This window comes from Gobio gobio, assembly GCF_949357685.1.
Source record: "Gobio gobio genome assembly, chromosome: 18".
Lineage (NCBI taxonomy): Eukaryota > Metazoa > Chordata > Actinopteri > Cypriniformes > Gobionidae > Gobio > Gobio gobio.
In genome coordinates, this window is record NC_137111.1 from 18,309,316 (window position 1) to 18,325,262 (window position 15,947).

The 15,947-nt window shown below is 37.2% G+C and overlaps 1 protein-coding gene across 1 annotated transcript in view; it reads right to left on the reverse strand.

Moving 5' to 3' along the window:
* Positions 1-221: 221 nt before the first annotated feature.
* The window catches only part of slc25a28 (solute carrier family 25 member 28), a 17,030-nt gene continuing 1,304 nt past the window's right edge, over positions 222-15,947 (reverse strand). Inside the window, exons 2-4 of the mRNA XM_079842342.1 lie at positions 5,393-5,621; positions 3,746-3,802; positions 222-986 (exon numbers count right to left, since the gene is read on the reverse strand). Coding sequence (XP_079698468.1) covers positions 448-986; positions 3,746-3,802; positions 5,393-5,621 — 825 coding nt within the window. The 3' untranslated portion in view covers positions 222-447. The remainder of the gene's footprint in view (positions 987-3,745; positions 3,803-5,392; positions 5,622-15,947) is intronic.

Sequence of the window (15,947 nt, forward strand, 5' to 3'; positions counted from 1 at the left end):
TATATATATATATATATATATATATATATATATATATATATTAAAAAAAAGTATGTTTCAGGTTTGCTCTTCTGGGTACTGTTTAGATGAAAAAAGGAATTAGAGAAGTCTAGAGGCTCTAATGCCCACCCACACATTAAAGGACCGCCCCCTCATTAGCATATCAAGTCAGGAGAGGCCTCTGATGCCCTCTTGTGGGACTCAAAAAGATGGGTTTTTTTGGGGCTTAGTGAATAAAAACTTGAGCCGTCACAGTGAAAACTTAGGTCATGATTATTAGCTGAATTATACAGGAAAGTATTAAATGCTGAATGAAAAGAAGTAAACAGACATGAGTGTTTGGACTCTATATGTGCGTATCATTTATTAAATCAGTCCACTTTCAGCTCGAGTGCTTATCTGGTTGGTTAAGCAAAAGAAAGCCAGGGTCTTGCCATCCACAAGCAGCTACTTCTCTCCGTCCCTCTGGATCCTGCGTTTCTCGTGCTGGTGTTTGGTGATAATGTACTTGAAGAACTCGTAGACGGACCAGCTGATGGCAGTGGAGGGCATCTGGTATATGACCCTGGCCTGAACGCCTTTGAAGTAAGCGGGCAGGCCGCCAAGCCTGTAGACAGTCCGGAAGGCATGGCCGAGGCCTGAGATTTGTCTTCCGCTCTGGCTGACAGAATCGAGAGCCAGAGACTCCTGCGTGTTCAGCAGCGTCTTGCAAACGTCCAGTGGCGTGGTGGCGGCGGCGGCGATGGCGCCCGCCAGCGCGCCCGACACCATGTGCGAGGAGGGGTTGTATTGTCTTTGGGGGTTCAACAGCTCCTGCAGGTATTCGTAGGTCATGAAGTGCAACGCTTGGAAGGGCACGTTCATGGTGAGCTGCGTAGTGTAACTGCGATAAAAGGCCAACATCCCCTCCCGCTGCCACACGCATCGCATACAGTCCAGAACGCCACGGTATGGCGAGTTATACATCTGCATCCTCTGCTTCACCACTGAACAAGGGAGGTCATCGCAGTCAGTCAGACAGGAAACAAAAGAGGACAGGAAGGGGAACATTAATCAAGTGTAAGAAGTCAGGTCGTGACTGAAATACAGTAGGCCCATCAAAGCAGAAATGTCCTGTTTCATCCGGACATGAGCGGATCAAACACGCCTCCTGTCTGACCTACAGTTAAACGGTCTGCAGGGAACAGACTAGGCGAAGGAGAGCAGGTGTCTACGCAAGGTCTTAGTCTGGCACCTGCGCTGCTTAACCTTGAGCCTCAAGAGTGCAGAAACAGACACTGACGTCTGACTGAGACTCGGGCCACTGGGGGATTTCGGTTAATGCTACTGTTTCAACATCGCACAGCTGTTAATTAGAGCAAGGCCAATCTGCTCCCACAAGGCCGTGTGTGTTTTTTGGGGGGAGTTTTTTTTTTTGTAGGGAAATTAGATCTTTTCTGCCACCTCCTGGCTGGGAGTGCACAGTGAACTACCAGACCAAGGGAGTCAATGTTTGCATCTCAATTTATGCCAAATAAAAATAATAGACAAATTGAAAATCAAAATAATAATTAGATGCAGTCCTACTAATTAGCATGGGACAGTTAGCTACATCAAAAAGTTGCAAAAAGTATTTTTCTCCTTTTTTCATCTTTTTCTCCTACCAAGGTGTGTGGCCCACACAAATGTATTGGCATAACATGAAAAAAATAAAAAAAATAAAAATAAAAACTAAGAGGATCCATATAAGTAAAAATAAAGCATCCATGTAAACTAGATACAAATGCAAATTAGAACAATTAACATACAACCATTCAAAAATGTGGGGTCAGTAAATTTTTTTTATGTTTTTGAAAGTATGCCCATTAAGGCAGCATTTATCTGAAAACGACAGTAATATTGTGAAATACCACATTTTGAAATATCTAATATATAAAATCTAGTGATGCACCAATGGGATTTTTTGTGTGTGGCTGATACCCATTTTAACAAACAAATCCTGTCACTTGCTCTCTTATTTGAACTTGTCATAAAAGTAGATTTTAATCATGTTTTAAAGTTAAAAAAACGCATCCATTAAGGTATACTAGCTAGTGTATGGCTGCATCGTAAAATAATTTTAGACCCACTTTATATTAGGTGGCCTTAAAGGGATAGTTCACCCAAAAATGAAAATTCTGTCATCATTTACTCACCCTCAAGTTGCTCCAAACCTGTATGAGTTTCTTTGTTCTGCTGAACACAAAAGAAGATATTTAGAAGAATGTTTGTAACCAAGCAGATAGAGCAACCATTGACTACCATAGTAGGAAAAAACATACTATGGTAGTCAATGGTTGCTCTATCTGCTTTGTTACAAATATTCTTCTAAATATCTTCTTTTGTGTTCAGCAGAACAAAGAAACTCATACAGGTTTGGAGCAACTTGAGGGTGAGTAAATGATGACAGAATTTTCATTTTTGGGTGAACTATCCCTTTAAACTACTATGTACTAACATTTAAATGAATCATTTGATACAATGCACGTATTGTGTACATACATGTTTTTACATCGTACTTACATTTTTAAAATTAGCTGCATGTAATTACATCTGTAATTAATGTCTATAGTTACATTTTTAACTACACTGTTGACACTTCCCTTACACCTAACCCTACCCTTAAACCTACCCATACCACCACACCTGTTCCTAACTTTACCCGTATCCCACCTCAATATCAGCAAAAGTGTTTTGCAATACAATATGAACACAATAAGTACATTGTACTTATTTTTGATGTAAGTACATAGTAGCTAAGGCCACCTAATATAAAGTGGGACCATAATTTCTATTGAACATGGATTGGATCCATTTGAAATAAACACTGCTTTTCAGGTAGCTCTAAAAGTAGTTTTCAGGTACAGAATTAAGCAATACATTAATCCTTATTAAAGTTACAAAAGTTATTTAGCCAAGAATAGCAAGTTATTTTTTTGTCTTTTGTTGTTCGATTAACATTAATACAAAGCAGCATAGCAGGAATATTAGGCTGCTGTCACTTTAAGAGCTGCACAGATCCGATATACTGGTAAACAAGTGTTTTATTTCTCAACCGTTTAAGTTAATTTAAGACATAACCGACTGTTTTCATGGATACTCGCCAAGACAGCATTTTGATATAACTGTGTGTGAATTAGAAGCGAAAGAATTGAATTAGTATTCGCGTGCCATCTAAAACGCAACTTTCCGGGTGTGCATGCTTTGAATGTGCGCACACAAAACTTATGTGCACACAGTGAGTAGAACGGAGTTCTCTTTCACGTCTTCTTGCGCTTGAACTTAAACAAAGGATAAACTTCCATTATTTTACCCAGAGAAAAACGGATTATGCAAAAGATATTATACAACTCAGTGCCTTCACGCAGTTAATTAATAAACCATCGGTTTGTCATATCGTTCTTTTTCATGCAAAAAATTGGCCGATAAATATCGACGCGGATACATCTGTGTAATAAAATCTACATCTCTAATAAAATCTATATTGAAAACAGCTGCTTAATATTTTTGTGGAAGTCGTTTTTTCAGGATTCTTTAAACGTTCGAAAGAACAGAATTTATTTGAAATGCAAATATTTTGTAACATTTGTAACAACCTTTGATCAATTTAATGCATATTTTCTGTATAAAAGTATATCATTAAAAAAAATCTTACTGACCCAAACTTTTGAATGGTAGTATATATTCAAATATCTTAAATAGGAAATGGATATTAAAGTTAATATACCTTCAGCTGGATTCATGGCAGCATCATGAAGCAATGTGGCAACACATCCAGCGGCCCCTGTAACACAGACCCTCAGACATTAGCACCAAAATTAGGGCATGCACACAGTGGATATACAACAGTCAGCTATACAGATGGATCAGATCACGGTCAAACAAAAACTGTTCCAAAACCTGAACAGCCACCAAATACCCCCTATGATTTAAAAGAGAGATTAGGGATTGGCTGGATAAACTCTGGGGAATGTTGAGTCAGGAGAGAAAGACTCTTTTGTTCAGGCATTTACTTCACTCATTGTGACTATTTTACGAGAAAAAAAGAAAAAAAAGCTGCAACTGCTACTTCTGAGAATACAATTAAAATACAAAGATGCTAACAGGAAATGTATCTTGATGTCAAATAATTATTTTCCCCCCTATTCTGTGTATTCTACTGGTAAACGGGAATATGCCAGCAGTTACTTACCACCCATTCACCCTGACCTGGTGGAAAGAGAAAGAAAAGAGACACTACACAGCAACACAAACAATGACTTTTACCACGAGCTCCGCAGTGTTGAGTCTAAGGCCAAGATTTACTAACAGCTTGTGCTGGCACGAACCCTCTTTTGGTGTTAAAAAAACGACTGTCAGACATGCTGTGAGAAATTAGCAATGAAAAGGCGTTGAAAAGATTTACTTGTGCCTGAACTTATTGCATATGCATTTGTCAGACTGCTAAATGCATGGTGATTTATTAAGGTTTGCAGTAATCAATTCACTGGTATTTTCACTATTATGTACTGCCACTATAGTTGGGATAGTTCACCCAAAAATGCTGTCGTCATTTACTGTTTCTCATGTCGTTCTAAACCTGTAAGACTTAAAAATAAATAACAATTGAAGCAATTAAAAACATTAATTATTCATAGCATGTTCAAAGATTAACTACCCATTTGATCTCTATTTATAGCTGTTGTCGTGATATTGGAGAGTGGCATTTTTGGTTATTTGGGGATTTGACCTCATCCCTAGACTGAGAGGTCAGCTGAGAAGACATGGTCAGAGTAATATCTGATTCATCCAAATAACATAGCCACAGCCAAATAACTAGTTCCAGAATGTTGTCCATTGCTGAACTTTAGGTCCTGTTTACACCTGGTAATCGATTGAGTCAACGAGACATTCCCGTTCATACCTGGTGTTTTAATCCGTATCTTTTGTCCACTTTCAACCACTTCTGTCCTGATTTCTTTGCGGGGAGGGTCTATGGGCGGGCACATGAGCATTTACAATACGAAAGCAATCCAGTCTAAAGTGATTTCAACTACCTCTAGAAGTGGTCAAAAGTGGACAAGCTCAAGACTTTTTAGTCCCCGTTTGCACTTGTATTTAATGTCGTCCACTTGTGATCCAATCGACCAAAACGCATCTTAAAACCAGGTGTAATCAGTGCCTTTGTTACTTTCGTTACTTTAAACACTACCAATGCATCTAATATGTTAATACAGTTCAGTTGAAAAGGCCTTATGAAAAAGCAAAAAACTTAAAGACATTTACTGATGGCCCTATCTAGAAATTCATGCCAACTAACAATCTACTCCGCATTGAATTGTGAGTGTGCTGGTGAGAGGAAATCAGTGGTGCTGATGGGCATGAAAACTGGTACCGTTCGCCAAATGACTGTTTGCTCCTGGATGGATGATATCACTGAGGACCTTTTTCAACCTTTCATAACAGGCAAAGTAAAGTGCGTGGGCAGGCCCCGCCCCTACAGCTGTAACATTCAGGCCCCTGATTGGCCTCCAGATTCCCTCTGTCCTCACAATTTGCCGCAAAGCGTCCATCACGTTACGGTAGCGGGCAGCTGGCTCTGGCTGAAGGCTCTGCATGCGCGTCTGAAACAGAGAACAATAGTTTACATTTACAAGACAGTAAGTATATTAAAGTATTAGTATAAATACAGGTATTAGAAATCGCGATTTTTCATTCAGACTAGGCATGTGCCGGTATCAAATTTTCATGTTGCGTTAATTGCTGAAGCTTTTATCACGGTATATGGTATTATCACGATATTGAAATAAGTTGCAAAAAAAGTGTTGTCATACTATATAACAGGTTTAATAACTTTCTTATAACAAAAGAACCAAACATTTAAATACAATAAAGCAATACACAAATATGTATAAAGTAAACAAATATTTAAAATTAAATTAAGTGCAAAAGAATCATAAAGAACAATAGGTAACACTTTACAATAATGTCTCACCAGTTAATGCATTAACATTAACAAAGAATGAATAGCTACATTTTTACAGAAGTTATTCTTCTTTGATAATGTTAGTTTAAAAAAGCAACTGTTAGTGTAAGCTCAGGTCCATTAAATAATAGTCACAACTTTTGATTTTAATAATGTGTTATTAAATGCTGAAATGTACATTTAACTAAGATTAATACATGCTTTAGAAGTATTTTTCATTGTCAGTTTGTTAATGAATGAACTAATGTTAAATAATGGAGCCTTATTGTAAAGTGTGCGACTGAACAACAGTCAGAACATATGCAAACAATATCTAGGGCATGTCATTTAGTCCAGATTAAAATATATAATGTTTAAGTTTGAAAATTAATAGCCTTAAGTCTTTTCACCATATCGTTTTGTTTACGAGGGTTACCCGGGAAACGGCTGCATTTCTGCTGTTCCGTCCTTCACTCTGAAGGAGCGTGTCTCCTTCACTCTTTCCGCCATGTGCTCGGCTCATGCACGGTCTGTTTACATCAGTGCGTGTTCCTCTTTGACGTGTTGTTCATTTTAAACGGTTGATGGGTAAAGTATTCTTAAAATGCATTCTAAAAATCGGAATAATTCGTAATAAATAATTATTCACGGTATTTTGAAGTGCCCACGATAACAATATTGTGCATGCTCATTTTTGCTGTATATCGTATTACCGTTTACCGGCACATGTCTAATTCAGACCTGCTGATATTTTCTTTTTTCCACGCGAAACAAAAGCCAAAATCTATTTTTAGCAACTTAATTTCTTTATAAGCGACAATAAAATATTCATTATATTTTTAATCTGCAAAAACAGCTAATAGATGTTTTGCAATTTTATTACAATCCCTTGTTCGGTGGAAAACTATAGCATACAGTGAATTCGTTTCAACCCATTCTTGATGCTTCCAAGATCAGGAATTAATGGCGATTAATCGCATCGTGAAATTAAGCATACGCCATGGATCTCAAACACATTCATTTTGTCATAATTTGCTATATCCAGCAAAGTAAACAATCAGAAAACTGTATTGGAGACTTCAAAATGACACCAAATAACCAAATATAAGGAGTCCATATAATTCTATTATATAATAAATGTATACACACCTAAGCACCAAATGAAAAAACATTACAGAAAAAGACAACAACATTTTTTTATACCAAGCTGCGATACTGAACAGGACCACACGGTGACGCCAAAAAACTCCTAAATCAACCGCTTTGAAGGCATAAACCTACGATTACTACACACAACAATGTACACATGACAAATTAAACATAATCCTTCCTGAGTGTGTGTGAAAACAACGCAAATGTACTGAAATGTGTCTGTAAATGAATGCAGCGTGCGATCAGTGATCGAGAGCGTGCACATTCTGTGTGCATCAGTATAACTCTCACGTACTGTACGACTCCTGTACGTCACCAAAATTACCCTCTTCAGTAACAATCGCAGAATATGAGCTTGAGCTCGTGTTTTAAAGCAAAGCATACACTGGAATGAATAATTCACTAAAAACTAGGGCTGTCCGATTAATCGAAAAATAATCGAAACCGAAATTCAGAACCTCTTACAGATGTAATTTTCCCATGTCGGTTATTTCGGTTTTAGTCACGTGACTCCGCCCCATCAGTCACATCAAGTGCAGTTTGCAGGCACACAGAGAGATGCAAGAGCGGTTATCTGTGTTTATAGATGCCCAGAATCACTATAGTAACTGCATGTTTTACACAGTTTATACAGGTAAGTTCTTATAGCCTACGCGCTGCCACACACTGACGGCGCGCGCAAGCCCTGAAGCCAGATCGCTTTCACTTTCTTCCTCATAAGGTTTGTCAACTAAATGCGTTTATAGGCTGGACAGTTTGAACATTTAAAGCGATTGTGCACTATTCAAAAACAACAAAACGTATCCGTTCAGTGCTCAGCTTCTTTCTGTGACACAGAGAGCCGAGCCGATCCGTGTCAAGTCTCTGACAACACGCGCGCGCCCTGAAGGCAGACCTCTTTCACCTGCGTCCTCACAAAGCTTTGTCATTTGTATGTGTTTTAAGGCCTGCCAGTTTGTACATTAAGCGATTTTAGACCATCAGATGTGTATTATGTTGAAAGAAAGGCCTGATATATTGTGACAAACAAACACTCAGACAGAAGCTCGCACATCACGTGAAGATCGCACGCAGAGAGCAGCGCAGAAACGCAGTGTCAACGCTGTCCTGTGACTAAAGTAAAGTCACTAAAGTAGCTTAGAAACTCAACCGTTAAAGGGCATATATTTCAATACCTTTGAAGAAAGTACAAATCACAGCTTCATAATTAATAGAGACGGTATGAGTAATTCACACACACAATCACTCTCTCATTAATGCATTCTAATAAATGTAATGTAGGCCTACAGTGCTAATTTATCTTGATGTACAACAAGCAGAAATCTGCCCCATAGACAATAACTGCTGAAAGTGAACCGTTTCCTTCAAGTATTTTAAAATCACAAAGAAATGCACTTTCATTAGAAAAGAAAATTCCACCTTTTAATAGTAGAAAATATTTACAGTAAAAACCTAATCAGGAACTTACTTTAAAACCTTACGAGGGCAAAAAATGGAAAGCAAAAAAAAAAAAAAGCTAATAATCGCTCATTAATCGTAATCGAGGCAAAATGTTCAATTAATCAAGGTTTTTATTTTTGGTCAAATCGCTAGAGCCCTACTAAAAACGCAATGTGAGTCTCTATTCTCTCAGCCTGGCCTTCTTTGCGTTAGCACTGTGTTGGACTGTTTGAATGAATTCGATTACTGGATCACTGACAACTTTCCTAGAGTTTAACGGCTCAAAATGGCCTGATCACAAACAGAGAAGCAGAATCGGGTTAAAGAGCTAGAATGGAAATGTCCTCCTACCAGGGTTACAGGTGCTTATAGATGCTCAGTGCGATTTTGATAAACTCACGACTTCTAAGATCATCTAAATGTATAACAGATATTACGTTAATGACGCAGTTTCACGTACTTCTGTCATTTATTGGTGTTAATTGCGTTAAATTATTTTAACGCGTTAAGGACTTTAAATTAATCGCATGCGTTAACAGCACTAATTTTAACATTAAAACTACATATTTGTGAGAATATTTGTGGGTCCTCCTGATAATAATACAAGAATAACAATGTATTTTTTATAATAATAAAAATAATATTATAATTTTAATAATAATAAAAAAGTAAAAAAACAACAACTTTATTTTGGCTTAAAATATATCGTGAGCTCATTATCGCGGTTTGTATCGAATCGTGGCACAAGTGTATCGTACACCCCAAGATATGACCACTATAACCATTTGCCATTTCCACTTCTTTTTATACTTCTTTTCGCGTGTTTTGCTTTTGGATTTATTAAAAAATGAATAATATAACAAATTTTAGCTATTTTATTGCACTGAAGAGGAAAAGACTCATTCCATTTAGATTAAAGGAATTTCATAGAATGAATAAAGAAATAAGCCCAGATTTTACAGTGGATGGGAAACTGTAAAACTTGGATTTTAGCAACTTGTATTGCTCTCGCATCATATTATGTAAACTGCATTTATGACAAAAAACTACACAGATGTAGAGGTCATGACAATCTATCAACAAATGCACACACCTTGTCCTCTGCTTCTGATGCTGGCGCTGCGCCGAATAACAGAGACAAACAAGCCTGCTGCCAGTCTCATATGAGTCTTAAAGGGGACTGAGGCAATCATGAATTAATTTAAACAGATTACCAAGTTAATCGCAAATTTTCAGGGGGGCTGGGTGGAAATTTAGGGGGCTAAAGCCATCCTAAAAGGGGTCTAGTGACGCCCCTGGCTTGAAGCCAGCTTCAAAAGAAACACTGGCTTTCAACAGGAAGAAAAAATATATATATGAAGCTGCCAGTAATGTACTTGGTAGCACAACATGTTTAGTAGGTTTACTTTGTGGACTAATGAACTTTAGACTACCACAAAAGTCATGTTTGAACGGACATGGACAGATTAAGAGTAACTGAAAAGATAAGTTCACAACAGCAGCTGCAATGTGGTGAAATTTGAGATGGCAGCGGTGGTTGTATGAGTAATATTATACCTGTAAGGAAACAGTACATCCATAATAAAAGGCCGGGAAATCATTATATGTCCCAATAATCATGTGTAAATCACAGTGAGGAACTGCAACCTCTGACAGGAAGTTCCAAGATTGCCCTTGAAATCATCACTATTGCAAAATAGACCAAGCTACAGAGACTTGATCAGTAACAGTGCAAAACAGAGAACTGATCTTATATTATTATTTAAAAATTAGAAATTATTTAATTTCTATTAGGAAACAGCATACTGAGATTAAGGTGTCCATTTTTAACAAGAAGTCCCTTCCATAACTTTTTTTTAGTCATTTGTGATTACTGGAGAAATTCTTTTTTTTATTCGTTTTGTGTTTTTGTTTTTTTATAGCGGAGCATACCCCAAAAAATAATTGATTCTAGATTCACAACTCACATTTGATAAACAAAGCAATTTTCAAAAAAGGTGAATAAATAATATTGGTTTAACAAGAAAGTAGACTAGTACTATTTTTGGTAATTAAAATAGTTTACTTTAAATATAAAATATAATATATATATATATATATATATATATATATATATATATATATATATATATATATATATATATATATATATATATTCCTTCTTCTTCCCTAGGCACCAGAAGCAAATTAGTCTGTGCCATAATCTCCATGTACAATGCATCGTTTTTACTTAGGCCTATAGTTTATATTCTTTGTGCTGAAGTCATGTTTTGTTTTTTGTTTTAACATATAAAGTCAAGTCAATGATGGACTGAACATGTGCTGTAGTTCCTTCCATGTTCTACACTTTGTTCTAATTCACTTCTCTAAACTGGGGCAATGTGCAGTGTGCCACACTGTGTGTTCAGTGATTTGAACTTAACCTTTGACTGAAGCGTAAACAGAATCCCTCTAGGTTTACCTTCCCTAGTGACTCATACTGGTATGAATCAACCTCAGCTTGGAATTTACATGTTCTGCAAAGAGACAAAAATCTAACAGGAAAATACCTTAACCAAGCCTGGATGCCAGCCGAACTTAGCCCCGCCCACAACATTTAAGGTTGGGAAGTTTGGTCTGGACTTGATCCGTAGTAGAGCAGCTATGCTCGAACCAGAGCTGTTTGGACCAATTAAATTGTCAGGGCGGGCTTTATAAAATGATGGACAAATGACCAAAAGTAACGTAATAATCCACGTCACCAAAGAGCGCTTGGGTTCAATTCGTTTACTAAACGGAGAACTTGTTCGTATTTGCATTCACCTTTACTATTTCTCTCAAAAATAATGATTGTGTTGGAAAGTACTCTGTGTATCCTTAAATTCTTTTTACAACACAGGCAAAGATCGTTTACACTCATCATCTTATTCTACTTCTTACAGCGTGCATGCAGTTGAGTTCTGTTGACAAATATGCGTTGCTCAACATACGTCACTTACTCCGTTGCTCTGATTGGTTGTTGGTCTATCCAATTGAGTGCAAAGGCATTTTCTTTACTGGTTCGGTTGAAACGCCCAATAATCACAGCCCAATAGAGCAGTATCAGACTCATATTCTGACTAGAATCTGATTATGACGACGTCAGGCTAACTTTAACCAATTTTACTACTAACATATTTCAAAATTAAGATATTCAACAAGTAAAATGTGGCGCAAACTTGATTTGATAGTAGGGATGCTCATTTCGGTTAATTTTCCCGACCGACAACTGCCGCTCATTATCCGATTATTAAGCGTTAACTGATAAGCAGTGTTTCCCACACATAGACTAATTTGTGGCGGTGCGCCACAGAATCAACACCGGCCACCACGTATTGCGCGTCGTTATTCATAAACTTTTTTAAATCTCACGGCAAACTGCCAAACCAGCTTTTGATATGAAAGTCTAAGCTTTTAAAATTTAATAAATATCGTTTTGGCGCTAATGTGGCATAACAGTTAAAGCCAGAGGCCTTGAAAAACAGAGTTGCGACATGCTCTCACCTCCCGAAGTCCCGGCGGCGCTCGCGGTCTTGTAGTTCACACAAACCAGCACTGTCAATGCATTTAAATGGCTTAAGCGGATACACAACAGTTTTACTATAAAGGTATTTGCAGCTATTTTTTTATTACGTCAACCATATTTACAGAAACATTTTATAATGGAGAGTGATGGAGATGCAACATTGTTAACATTAATGTTAATGTTTTTCTTGTATTTAGCCCTTAGGTATTCCTTACTAGTTGGTCACACTTATACTCATTGGTGGTCAAATGTGACCATACACCTTAGCTATTTTTCAATTAAATAAATGTTCTATATTTTAGTTCAATAATATTTATTGAATATTTTGAGGATATCTTTTGGTACTAAATAGCCCTACTATTTGGCAATAATTATGGTCCATTAATGACCATTTAAAAATATATTTTTTAATATTTTTATTACAATTAGTGTAGTAATTAAGGTTAAAATACAGAATTCCAATGCAAAGAGGCATTTTGTGGCTGGAAAAACAATAATTTTCATTTGTAAAGCCATGGTTTATCTACTTGGTGCCTGTATGGCTCTTTAAAAAAATACATATGTATCTAGTCTAGTTGCTCAAAAAAGTAATGCAGATCATAACTGCTTACTTATTTTTAGGTTTTGCATTTGAATAAATATTTAGACATGATCATACACTAGATTTCTTTAAATATGACATTTTAAAAAGTTAATAACTTACATCCTAATATTTGTAATGATACTTATATAAGCACACACACACAAGTGAATATTAATAAATGCAAGCAAATATAATTTAACCCAAGAAAAGTTTAAAATAGAGCTAAAAAGGCAAACTTATTTTTCCTTATATGTACAGTAGGCTATATACATATGAATTGATACTGAATCAAGATCGAAATCGATATTTGTGCCCGATATTTGTATATATCGAAATCGATATTTGTGCCCCCCCCCAGACCTCGTTTGGTCACAGCGTGAGCCTCCGATGACTGCGCTCAAGCCATGTACATTTGGGGACGTGTTTGTACTCGACATGCTTGCCGTAGTCCTATTCTTTGGGCGACTCGAAGTAATTGTTCTATAAACCACCAGGAAACGGCGATAAGAACATACGTGACAATGTTTTCTTAATTAGTAAACTTTACCAAAACCCCACTACGAAAAGCCTTAAACAAGCCTTCAGATGGCACTGATGCCCCGGGAATACAGAGATAATGCCTCGCTTGAGTGGCCAGCCTTGGGAAGCGACTTTCATTTGCTTTCCACCAGTCAGGAGCTTGTATTACTGCTGTATTTTAATACAGCATAGCATATTTTGCAATTAACTTCGTCGCCCTTTCTGTCGAAATGGTCCCACACAGTAGGCCTACTTCTTTTCCATTGCTTTAGCGAAATATGTCTGTGTAGACACGTGTGGTTGCACGTGTCGACGCGCCCCGTGAGTTAACAAATACAGCATTTTTTTCTTTAACCATGCAGCAAAAAAACAAAAACTTTAAAAAAAAAAACTTTTAAACCGTTTAACTTATAGTATTAATCGGTCAACATTCTTACTTCCGGTTAACGGATAAATCCCTATTTGGTAGATTGATCCATTAAAAACTGACTACCATAATAAGTGATCTCTGGTAGGTATATGAAGAGGTGAAGAGATTTTTACATTTTTGTGAATTGTGTGGCAGTTGGAGCATTGTGGGATATAAGAATATGACAATTTGAGGAAAAAAGCCATACATGTAGGCTAGGGCAAATATTTATACTCATTACTCAAGGTTTAATAATAATAATAAAAACTAATGCTAAAAATTTGATTGGTTAATTTAGGAGAGAACAGCTGTAAAAGACATGATAAAGAGTCTTTGTCTCTAAAGAACCCTTCACATCATCCTGACAAGAGCAGCTGAACACTCAAAACAATACTTCCTTACAGTTTGCCAAAAGCATCACAGTATCAACAGCACAAGCCACATAGAATCTGATCTTTTTAATTCCGATTTGGGCCACTTCCATTTGGCTATGTTCACACTTGTCAGTCCAAATCTAATGTGTGTACCTGATTGGAATCGGATCTAAATTACTGACTGTCCTCCTCACTGTGTATCGCAACTTTTCAAGTCGGATTTGCATGTACCATGGCGCTCATTTTACGGACTATCTGCATTGGTTTCTGCAGCAATGACCTTGAGTTAGTAGGCATACGCCAAAAACAACAACAACAGCAATATGGAGGGGTTTTCAATACAGATGTTGTCTTATTTACAACATGACAATGTGCAGCTGCCTACTACATCTTCTGAAGCAGTGGCAGAAAGGTAGCAGGCTGGCATGCGCAGCTTTATTCCACGCTGTCGTCTCCACCAGGCCAGTCTTAAAATTCAGCATGTCTCCATTATACATGTCATTTTCTGCTCGACCGGCATTTTGCAACATCACAACAATGTTTCTGTAGCGACTTTCAGCATGTTTACTATAACAACGTCTGACATGTACATTTTACATGGCGCGAAAAAAGTGACAAACCACACTAAATGCGATTTCAAGCCACACATGAATGTAGCTCAAAACGGATTCGTAAAGATCGCTTTTCATGTGATTTTTTTTCCCATTCACACATGCTAAATATGACTGGATTCCATAAAAATCGAATTTGGACTTACAGTCTGAACAAGACTTTAGTGGTCCTACATCCGATACAGGTCACATGTTTTACAATGCAACCTCAGTCTGAATAGTCATATAAGAATTCATGTGACTTTTACGTCACTCTAGATCAACATTCATCACAATTCTGCGCTCATGGGAGTCACTTCAAAGATTTTACATACCCAAAGTCATCAGGACAGTTGTGAAAGGCAGTCAGTGAAGGACAGTGATGTGTCACAGCTCATAAGCATTACAGTGACAGCTCTATATACAAGCAAAACATGAGGGCTTGTATCATAAATGTTTAAACTCCACTCTCTTTTCGCATTCCTTGTCTTTGTTTTTTATATCGCCTGTGCATAAATTTGCTGGCTTCCATGGCAGATCACACAATAAATACATGCGTAATTGCTTACTTCTATATGACAATGTGTCTTTTTATCGTTCTTTGTACATGCGGGTAACTCTAGGACCATGATCTGTTCACACTGAAATCTGATATTGGCCACATTTAAAACAACAGCGTGAACAGCTATACAAAAATAAAAAATCGGATCTGATCAAATAAAATGTAATTCAGCACTAATGCTTGCAGTGTGAATGTAGCCATAGTTTTCATGCAAAGCAGATTACATTAGACATGACCGTGTCCTGTTTAGGGAAACAATGGTATTATGGCTTGGTGGAAACATGTCTGAATTAGACATATTGGGCCATATCATTCACCCGGCGCAATGCGGAGCCAGACGCAACGCAAGTGTTTTTGCTAGTTTCAGCCTGACGCAGTTATCATATTCACATCTAGCGCCATGTTGTTTAAACAGCAAATGCTATTTAAACAACAAACACAAAACGAGGTGTGTTCAGGTGCATTGTTATTTTGAGGCAACTGAAATAGACTGCACCATTGACCAACAAAAATGCTGTATTTTTTGTGTTATTTAAAGGGCGCTTTAATAAAATGCGTTTCATATCAAAAGTAACAAAGAACAAAGCTAACTGCGATGTACTGAATAGGTGGTGTGCTACAAAGTTATGTATATTTATCAAATGAAAACAGCATATACTACAGATTGATTATTGGGATTTAAGAATCGATATCAGTTCATCAGAATAAAAATGTATTAAAATCGAGAAACCAATACTTTTAAACTCTGCCCTAGATGCTTTCTGGGTATTGGTCTAGCAGTTACGGGACTAGAGCTTATCACGGATTTGCTG